Source organism: Sprattus sprattus (assembly GCF_963457725.1).
Source record: "Sprattus sprattus genome assembly, chromosome: 18".
NCBI classification, from domain to species: domain Eukaryota; kingdom Metazoa; phylum Chordata; class Actinopteri; order Clupeiformes; family Clupeidae; genus Sprattus; species Sprattus sprattus.
In genome coordinates, this window is record NC_137916.1 from 25,255,999 (window position 1) to 25,267,085 (window position 11,087).

At 46.3% G+C, this 11,087-nt stretch overlaps 1 protein-coding gene across 1 annotated transcript in view; it reads right to left on the reverse strand.

Annotated features, from left to right (window-relative positions):
- Positions 1 to 6,045: 6,045 nt before the first annotated feature.
- rab40c (RAB40c, member RAS oncogene family) overlaps positions 6,046 to 11,087 on the reverse strand; it is a 20,370-nt gene continuing 15,328 nt past the window's right edge. The window contains exon 6 of the mRNA XM_080855884.1: positions 6,046 to 9,777. Within this exon, the coding sequence (XP_080712010.1) occupies positions 9,503 to 9,777 (275 nt within the window). The 3' untranslated portion in view covers positions 6,046 to 9,502. The remainder of the gene's footprint in view (positions 9,778 to 11,087) is intronic.

Below are 11,087 nucleotides of genomic sequence, written 5' to 3' on the forward strand. Positions count from 1 at the left end.
AGTAACGCCTTGGCAAAGTGCGGCGGCCAAAACAGAAGTGGTGCGCTTCCCTGCCTTGCGCTGGAAAGTTGAGAATAGTTCAACTTTTAAGCGCACCTAAAAAAACGCTTCAAAGACGCAACGCGTGGTGGAGAAGGGGCGCACGCTTTAAACGCGCCGTACCATAGGAATCAATGCATTTGCTCGCGTCCCGTTTTTACAAAAACGCGTATGTGTATCTGAGCCCTAAGGCGCTCTGTTAATACATACATACGTACGTAATACATACGTATTTAAAAAAAAAAAAAAAAATCGCCTTGGAACATAGTGTAATCAACTCTAACATAGCCATGTACTGGATTCATTTAATATTGTGTCATATTTTTTTTGGGGGGGGGGGGGGATAAGGAGAGGGACATTCTCTTGCGTCTTGGTCTGACAATGTATTTACTATTTGCTTTAAATGTGTCCTCAAGGAATCCTTATCGGAAGACAGAGAGACGACTGTGTTTACTTTATCAGACAGGCTGCAAAATGTCAGCGTCCATGTTGCTGCGTGGATCCTCTACGTGGGTCTGGCTTTTGTCTCCTGTGTTGCTGTCTACTTTATGTCTACGTATAACCTACAGGTCAGTTCATAAGAATCTTCATCTCCAGTTTAAATGTTTGTTATCACAAATGTAATATAATTTCAAAGATAACCCTCATTGCAGTTCAAATAGGACATCTAAAAAAAAAGATTACTTGTCGTCCTTCCAGGACTACAAATATCCCAAAAGTGTGTATTGCATAGTGTGAATCGCCAGGATCTCCATCAGTGGCCTGATTTGTGTTGTTGTGGGTCTCGTGTTATTTTTAGATAGTTGCTGAAGTGGCTCAGAATGCAAGAGATCTGGAATCCAAGGTCTTTTTTCTGCTTCTGCCCATCTTGGTTTCGTTCATCAACATGGTGGTTCCTCTGCTCTATGGACTGATTTCCAGAATAGAACACTACCACAACCTACGTGCAAAGCTGTACGCGGACCTGGCCAGGTGGGGGAATGGGCAACGCTTCACATTTGACTTGTGCATACTACAGACATTAAATGACATGTGTTTTATCTCTCTCTCTCTCTCTCTCCCTCTCCCTCTCTCTCTCTCTCTCTGTCTGTCTCTCTTTCTCATTCAGAGATGTCTTACTTAAGATGTCGATTCTGGGAATCCTTTGTTACTACTGGTTGACAGACGTGCCCAGTAAACTCCAAGTAGGTGCACTGAGAGTCTGCTTGTATTTTCCTGTCAGTATAACAGAGAGTGTATCAGATGTGTTGTGCGACTACTGATGTCAGCCTTTGTCGTCCTTGTTCTGTCCTAGTGCTGGGAGTCTTTTGTGGGCCAAGATGTGTACCGAATGGCCATCGCTGACTTTGTGTTCACTGTGCTAGGATGTGTCTTTGGCGAGTACCTGGGCAGGTAATTTGAGTGTGATTCACCATCTAAGTAAGCATATGCTATGGCTACAGTATTTTCAGTCATTTTTCTCTTTGTCCATCAAGCTTGATTGGAAACAAGTGTATGAAGAGTCTAAGACCACCCGAATTTGACATTACCAGGAATGTTCTAGATCTGATCTATGCTCAGACACTGATTTGGTAAGCATGTTGTAGATCTGATCTATGCTCAGACACTGATTTGGTAAGCATGTTCTAGATATGATCTATGCTCAGACACTGATTTGATAAGCATTTTCTAGATCTGATCTATGCTCAGACACTGATTTGATAAGCTGTCGACCGGTTTCCTCCCACTAGTCCTTCAGTTTGGTGAATTGTGGTGTGTCTCTGATTTATTGAATCATACATACATAATTAAGTTCTACAGAATTTAACAGTCTAAACTCAACATCTTTTTCTGTTCACAGGATTGGGGTATATTTTTCTCCTCTGTTGCCAGTCGTTCAGATTGTGAAGTTATTCATAATATTTTACATGAAAAAGGTAAAGCTTCACCTTCAAGGCATTCACAACGGCACTTTTGATATGATGGAATATACCGGAAAAGAGTGCTCTTGAGAGGGATGTTACTTGCCGTTTCGCTGTTGTTCTCACAGGTGAGCATCCGTCTGATCTGCCGACTGTCCACTCGCCCGGGCCTCGCCACTGAGATGAAAACCGCCTTTGTGTTTTTGCTCTTCTTCCCCTCCTACATCGGATCTTTGTTCGTAGTGGGATACACAGTGTGGAGGTGGGCTCTGCATATGCAGCTCTGACAGTACCTGTACCTCACTTAACTCAAATAATAATAATAATAATAATTCATTTTATTTTGACCACACTTTTCATTCAAAGGAATCTCAGAGTGCCTATAACAGATGCTCATTATCATGTTAGTAAAATAAGAATATATTTTTGGCAAATCTGTGTATTTTCTATTTCGCCTATATGACTAACATGGCAACCCTTATGCTTCTATGCACATCTAAGGATTTAATAAGAGCTTTTGCACATCAAAGGGCACATCTAAATGAGCGTTGTCACTCTCAACTGCGTTTCTATTATTTAACTGGAAGTATTTTCTTAGAGCATCTGACAAAGCTCCAAATAAGGTTGAAGACCACAAGACCTTGCAGGTTTTGTGTGTGTTTTCTTAACTATAAGGTCTTGTCAAGGACTTCCCATGTGGCTCTGAATCTTCTGGCTCCCCTGCTCTGGTTCACAGTCTCAAGCCCTCTGCGCACTGCGGACCCTTCCAAGGCTTGAATGCAACCATAGACGCCCTGTCCTCTTGGATGGAGGCCGCCGTGGTTTCCCCACACAAGCTTGTCATTCAGGGCAAGCTCTTGTTATTGCTTCTCTCATCGATCATGCTGTAAGTTACCTCCAATTCATTGCGTAGTTCTGGTATCATAGTTTCAGAATATTAGAAACACACTTTTTTGGCATAATGTTGGTCAAAGACGTATTTTTTATCATAAAGGAAAAGCACAAAGGATGATGCAGTTCCAAAAACGAGTTAGAAGTATAATAATACATCTCTCTTTCTCTCTCTCTTTCCTCCTCTCTCTCTCTCCCTGCCTGCAGCATCATCCTGTATTTTCTCTGGCAAGTGGTCCAGGAACGGAAACGGCTCATCAGCTCCCTGCGCCAGCACATCGTCAATGTGAGTGCTTATTTCCCCCAGCCCTCGGGGCAGCTCAGCTGTCCTCTCCTCTCCTCTCCTCTCCTCTCCTCTCCTCTCCTCTCCTCTCCTGTCCTCCTCTCCTCTCCTCTCCTGTCCTCCTCTCCTCTCCTCTCCTGTCCTCCTCTCCTCTCCTCTCCTCTCCTCTCCTCTCCTCTCCCCTCCTCTCCTCTCCTCTCCTCCTCTCCTCTCCTCTCCTCTCCTCTCCTGTCCTCCTCTCCTCTCCCCTCCTCTCCTCTCCTCTCCTCTCCTCTCCCCTCCCCTCCTCTCCTCTCCTCTCCTCTCCTCTCCTCTCCTCTCCCCTCCTCTCCTCTCCTCTCCTCTCCTCTCCTCTCCTCTCCCCTCCTCTCCTCTCCTGTCCTCCTCTCCTCTCCTCTCCTCTCCTCTCCCCTCCTCTCCTCTCCCCTCCTCTCCTCTCCTATCCTCTCCTGTCTTCCTCTCCTCTCCTCTCCTCTCCCCTCCTCTCCTCTCCTCTCCTCTCCTCTCCTCTCCCCTCCTCTCCTCTCCTCTCCTCTCCTGTCTTCCTCTCCTCTCCTCTGCCTGTCCCTCACCATCCAGCCATACTTCATCAGCCCTTCCTCTAACCCGTCATGAGCCAAAGCAAAAGATTGATTTCCTCACGAGATGCTCCCCTCATCCTCGGTAATCCTCTCATTTCTTGTGCTGCTTTGCCCCCATCAGGAGGGGAAGAGCAAGGCCTTCCTGCTGGAGAGATTGCTCAAAGTGCAGGGAGGCTCAGGCAGACCTCAGGTGAGTCTTATTTATTTACAGCAGGCAGGCCGTTAAGCACCAAGGCACTTAACCTTGAGACACCGTGAGTTATCGCATCAAATTGATTTAACGAGAGGCCCCTTTATTAAAGAAGTCAGACAGGCAGTGTTTTGTGCAGTACAGAGGAGGCTTGCGATAGAAAGGGCTCACTACATTTAGCTTATGAACTTAACCTGATGCAAAGTACTGGGTTATGTGTCAGAAGGGCTATTAATTCAGCACTGGGAATTTGGTATAAATACAGGACTTCAAATGATTCTAATATGGTGTTATTAAGCCAGATGTTAAATGTTAGGTGGATCTGACAAGACATTTTGTAAAAAGACTAGAAGAAGTGACAGCTTGGTTGTTAAAATAACAGCAAAAGCGCAGCTTAGATGTGGAACTACAGACGCCTGATAAAAAACATTTAATTATGTAAATTAATGCCCAGAATAATAACGCCGACATGTTTTTTTCATCAAAGGAGGGCACTTAATTCCACATCCTCAATTATTCAGATGTTACTGCAGTTGTTTGTCTCCACTTTGAGAGAGAAAGCGCTGCTCGTGTCAAGAGGGAAAGTATGTCAGTAAACAAAATCACAGGAGTCATTGTGAAGTGTTCATGGCAGACTCTATGCTAGGCTACAGACTCTATGCTATGTCCTTGTCCTTTACACAGCAGCAGTGAGTAGCATAAAGCCAGGCTCTCTACCTCACAGGTCCGTTTCCTGGACCAGGAGGCTCAGGCTGTCAGGAAGTCTTCATTCAAAGTGCCGCCAAGCACGCCTGGCCCAAAGGGGCCCAGCAAGGCTAGAGTATATCCAAGCAGACCAGAAGCAGAGCATACCAGAAGGGCCTCAGCAGCAGACCCGACCCCAGTGCAGCCCTCGCCTGCGGCATCTCTAAAGCCTCCTCAACAGCCGAGGCAGAGGACGGATCAGAGAGTTAAGGCTCCTGGAAGGGGCCCTCCATTAGCTGGCAAGGTCCAGAGCCCCCTCAACCCAGAAGCAGGGAGCGCGGGGGGTGTCGGTCGGATGGAGTGCTGGGTGGAGGATGAGAGGCCTGACAAGCCAAGCCTGACCTCTCCGGCTCCCCAGCTGGCCTGGGGCAGCACATCCAGAACACCCCCGAGATTCCCCAAACTAGAGCCTATTACCCCTCGCAGTGCCCAGGGGCCATTGCCAGGAACTGTTCCTGAGAGCCCCAAAGACTCCAAGAGAACTAACAAACCCAAACGCTGACGAGAATATCCGCACAAAAAAACAGAATAGGGTTCACTGTTTAAGTCAAATAGAGTACATAATCTGTTTATTGGGTGCATAATAGTTAATTCTTTGGGCCTAATTCCGGTGGCTATAAAGTTTATGTTGAAAGTCATTATCATTATGTACTTTTAAGGAACTTACATTGTTTACTCCTCAGGCATATTTTGATGTTTTCGAGTTCTTGAGTATTGGATTAATGGGGTAAATATTTACATGTTGCTGGCACAATACGACAGGAATCTCCTCGTTATTTTATCATTATGACAATAAACCTTTGTATAATTCAGGTGTTGCTGTGATTTTGGACAGTGCCCCATTCTTCAGGCTATCCCTCGGGCAGGACAGAGGACCAAAAATAAAACAAATTCAGGGGTAATTTATTTGTCCACTAGATGGCACTGTTTGTCAAAAATCTGTCAACGCTAAAGGACAGCACCTTCTGCCCAGATGTTTATGGTACAGGGTGTGCACGGTAATCAAATGTTTGGTTAACCATTTTCAGCATAACTAGCTGAATATCTGTATTCACTTATGCTCATGATCATGGAAAGTCATTTGCGAAGCTAGGACAGGTATGCCCAGTCACAGTAGTTAGTTCTGTTAACGACTGAGGTGGCACTAGTAGGCCTATACACACTCCGTTTTACTGTTTCCTCATATATTTTACGTTAACTGTAGCCTCATTCGTGGACACAGATATTCAAATATCAAAAATTGTTAAAATGCACATCCTTAGTAGGCTATGCTATAAGGATGATGCATTTGTACCTGCTGCCCTACAATTAAGTTATTTTTATCAGTGGGAGTGTAAGCTTGCCAATTGTTTGAAGATGTTCAAACAGAAGAAAGATGAGGCACATTTCAGAGTAAGCCTACGAGACATCTGTGACTGAATGTTAACAGTTTTATTGTGAAAAAGTCCTCGTTTTTCATACACTAGGAACTGTACAATCAATAATTTAAAAACAAATGTTCGCTGTTGTTTTCCAAGAACACTTGATCATTTCTCATTGAAGTTACACAGCAGCTTAAACCAAAGGAAAACTAGTGTTTACAATTGTATTTTCATAACGTCAATAACACTTCCCTTTAATCCAACCCACAGAGGAGAAAAAAAAAAATCTGAGATCGCCTGGTCTCCTGCACTATCCTCTGACAACATTCCTTTCAAAAATCATTCACATCCACCAGAAAATATTTTAACAAGAAAAGAAAAGTCTGAATATATAACTGGATCAACATTTGAGGCGTCATTAAAAAACACAATACAAAATTAAAAAATACGTAGTCGAAACGCTCTTCTCTAATTCACATAGTTTCGTTGCACCTTTATGATGTGCGTCACAGAAAAATACAAACATCTTTGCCATTCCCCTGACTACAAACTAATATCTAACGATTCGGCAGATGTCTGGGGAAGGAGGGCCCAAAAGATAATGACACTGTACTTCAAAACCATTCCAATCATCACAGACTTTTTTTTGTTTACTACTTGAACAGGCTACACAATCGGCTTCGTAGGCACCAGCGACAACACAGAGCTTGTAGCATCTGTGGCGCTACGCTGGTAAACCCAGTTACCACACAAGAGGAAATAACTCGGTTGGAACCCTACAAACAACCCCTGTGCACTCTCGCTGTTTTCTCTCACGGCAGGCTGTGGAAGATAGCGGTGGATACTAGCTTATCAGATTAACAGTGAGGGGTAAGGCAGCTGCACTGCACTGCTATGGGAGGGAAAAATCTGGGGGTGCGGAGCGGTGCGATGTTAAAGAACTACACACTGCCAAGGGCAGTCCACTATTCAGCCTGAGGGGTTTGTAGGCTTCATCTGGTGGGCCTTGGACTGCAGGCTGGGGGTCTTATCCCTGAGATAGAGGGAGGGGAGGAGGAGAGGAGCAATAGCTTTACAGGTCTTCAAAAAAGAGGAGTTTGGGAGAGGAGAGAGGAGACGAAAAAGAAGGGGAGGTGAGGCGCTATGAAGCAGAGCCGACTGATTGATGAAGCGAACCTCCGGAGACGTGAAAAGAGCATCCATTATTCATCCGTCATGAATCATAGTACCCGAGGAGAGATGCACCGCTGAGCCAGAGGGCGCACCACGCTTTAGACGAGAGCGGGAGAGAGAGAGAGAGGTGCTGCGAATACAACAGGGCACAAGAACAAGCCTTTCTCCTCTCCAATGCAGTACTCACCCCTCCCCTGCGATTGAGATGCGAAAGAAATGACATCGTGCGAAAGATTATACATTACTCTTCCCTTATTTGCTGGTTATGCGAGAAAGGATTGTAGCCTTAACAGCGGTTTGTGCTTAGTTATTATAAACTCGGGGTCATTCTCATCGCTTTTCTACTTACAGGCTTCTTCTTTTAATGTTAATTTTAGTGTGTGCGGTATGTTATTTTTTTTGTCCTCCCAAAGTTTTGTCTCCACTTTGGCACAATCGAAACCTCAGCCTCCAGACACCATGCATTGTTCTGTGTGCAAACTGAGCCTCAAAAGAAACCACATGCTCAGCTATGTAACACTGAATCAATTTGGGTACAGAAAATAGCATCTAGAAAATAGGTACATTTGAGAGGAGGATAGGGGTATGAAATACTAGTTTAACTCTCCACAACATTGATGAGAAGTGGAATTAGGCCAGCAGACTTTTGAAGGCAGCTTTTAAACATGAGGGCTGTGGAAAGGACCAAATCGCAGGAGCTCCTCTTCATGTGTGGCTGGGGAAGGGTTTGGCACAAGCAGGTCAAGCCAGGGTTGAGCTGGGAGAGGATACAACAAAAACATGGACAGGAAAGGATGGCCCTGGGCTTACTTATGAAAAAAAACCTAAAACGTATGCTGATAAAAACACATTGGTTCATTTTGGGAGTCGGGTGAGGTTGGTGGAGGGTAAGAGGCAAAACTAAAAATAATCCAAATCCACTAACTGACTCTTAGTGCACAAGATTGATCCATGACAGAGACGGAAACAGGAGGGTTAAAAAACAAAAAAAGAGCAACAAAGAAAAGCAACTCTGCCAGAACTGTCCCCCTGAGGAATGCAGGACGTGATCCAAGAACTAAAAGACTTGTCGGGCGGGCCGGGACCTCCTCATCAGAGCAGTCCCCAGGACGAGGGGTCCTCACTGCAGCCTGGCGTCTTTCCAGCAAGGACGGGGAAGAGCACGAGCCCCTCAGTGAGCGGCTGTCCTAGCCCCCCCCCCCCCCCTTCACACAGGGAAATGCTGAGTGCTGCTCCCTGCAAGCCAACAAACATCCATCTTCTTAAAAACTGGGCAGACGCAAAATGTCAACCCCATATTCAGATTTCCGAGGGTAAAAATAGAGACACTGTCAAATAGTTCATAGTGTGTGCAAATCACCATTTGTAGCGTCAACCCATAAAAAAAGAAACATTACTAATTTTTCCTTGCACAGTGCAAATCCATGTACATCAGAATACACATTGCAGCACTAGTTCATTCTGGATGATCACTGAATATTTTTTTTTTTTTAAATAAACATAACGTATAATTTTGAGCATGCAAGATGCAGTGTCCATTAGACATAGTTTTTCCTCATTCAGGCCTCTGTGGCACACGCTCTCTCTCACTCACACACACACACACACTCATGAAAACACACATCCTCCAAGGCCAAAAGGGTTAAATGGCAGTCGAGGGGCTGCGTTTGAAGAGCTTGTCTGTGTGGGCACTGATCACCGCCGACATCAGGAGCGCTCTGTGAGGGCTGCCCAAGGTGGAGTTGGGGTAGGGGACGTGTGTGTTTGTGTGTGTGTCTGATTAGTAAAGTTTAAGAGACACTGCTCCTCTAATGAGCTGCAGTGATCCGGGGAGGGAGGAAATACAAATAAAAAAAAAAACACTTCAAAAGGTATGGTCCGGCGAGAGACACACACCTCACAGCCATCTTATTACTGCTCAACTGAAGGATCCCCTCACCCAAATGAGACTCCACTGAAGGCAAGTGCAAGAGAAACCCACGGCACACATCAAGAGTTCACAGGAGCATAAACCTGTGTACCTGAAACTGACTCACAGAGCTCTGGGAAATCAGCCAACCATTGGCATTGACTGCATTTTCATACCATCACACAACAACTCCCTTAGAGATGTTGGGAAGAGTGAATTTCTTTGTGTGTGTGTGTGTGTGTGTGTGTGTGTGTGTGTGTGTGTGTGTGTGTGTGTGTGTGTATGTATGTGTGAGCTAGAGAACTAAGGAGCCGTAAGTCGGTCAGTTGGTCTTTCAGGCAGACAGGCGTGCTAGCTGGGTAAGTGTGTGTACGTGTGTGTGTGAAGTGTGCAGGTGTGCGGGCCAACTGGAGGCCCGCTGCGTCCCAGGCTAAGAGATTTTGCAGTTGTTGCGCGTGCAGTTCTGCGGGGGGCTCTGGGGGGGCCGGACGGACTTGGTCCGCTTGAGGCTGTTGCCCTTGGAGCCCCCGGCGGCGTTGGCCAGCGAGTAGGAGCGCCCGTGCATCATCACCGCGTTCATGCCGTTGGCCATGGAGAAGGACTTCAGGTGGCTCTTGATGGCCACGGGCAAGGGCAGCTTGTCGATGAGGTGCACCGGCGTGCAGGAGACGATCGCTCGGCAACACAGGTCCTGCAGACTGAACACTGCAGAAGGAGAAGGAGAGAGGGAGAAAAAGAGAGAGGGAGAGAGAGACAGAGGGAGGGGGAGAGAGAGAGAGCGGGCAGAGAGAACATTTTTTTTAGGACACATCAAGTGGTGAACGATGTAGCGTGTTCCATTTTTTTAAGTGGCTCCATCTGAACTTGTGTGTGTACTCCTGTGTACACGAGCGAGGGATACACACAGACCCAAGCCACACAACAAGCCTGTTTGAGGCGCACTGAGAAAAGCCCTTCAAATGCTTCAGCTATTATTCATGACGAAAACACGAGTGGAAACATCACGGCTCAAACCTACGTCCAGTACACAAACCACTGAGTGCCTTACACACTCAGCCCACTTCTCATCATGAAAAATGTACACTGGGATGAGATCCATATAATCGCCACATACTCCCTGGTGTTGTCCAGCAGCTGTGCTGTGCTGGTGTGTACAGAATAATATGAATAATGGATGCGGTGTGGCTATGGAGAAGTCCTACATCCTAAAAGCAGAAGTTTAACCACATCACTGTTCTGCAAAACTTCATTAGCGGACCACCGGTGCGCGGTCACAATGGGGCTGCGCACGTCCAAGCAGGTATTTCAAAAGGCCCGTGGGAAAGGCCTCGCAGGCCAGGTAAACAACATAGCAGGGCAGGTAAACAACATAGCAGGGCAGGTAAACAACACAGAGAGAGAAGAGGGGAGTGAGTGTAGAGAACACAGAGAGAGAAGAGGGGAGTGAGTGTAGAGAACACAGAGAGAGAGAAGAGGGGAGTGAGTGTAGAGAACAGAGAGAGAGAAGAGGGGAGTGAGTGTAGAGAACACAGAGAGAGAAGAGGGGAGTGAGTGTAGAGAACAGAGAGAGAGAAGAGGGGAGTGAGTGTAGAGAACACAGAGAGAGAAGAGGGAGGATAACACAGAGAGAGAAGAGGGGAGTGAGTGTAGAGAACAGAGAGAGAGAAGAGGGGAGTGAGTGTAGAGAACACAGAGAGAGAAGAGGGGAGTGAGTGTAGAGAACACAGAGAGAGAGAAGAGGGGAGTGAGTGTAGAGAACAGAGAGAGAGAAGAGGGGAGTGAGTGTAGAGAACACAGAGAGAGAGAGAAGAGGGGAGTGAGTGTAGAGAACAGAGAGAGAGAAGAGGGGAGTGAGTGTAGAGAACACAGAGAGAGAGAGAAGAGGGGAGTGAGTGTAGAAGAGAGAGAGAGAGAAGAGGGGAGTGAGTGTAGAGAACAGAGAGAGAGAAGAGGGGAGTGAGTGTCGAGAACACAGAGAGAGAGAAGAGGGGAGTGAGTGTAGAGAACAGAGAGAG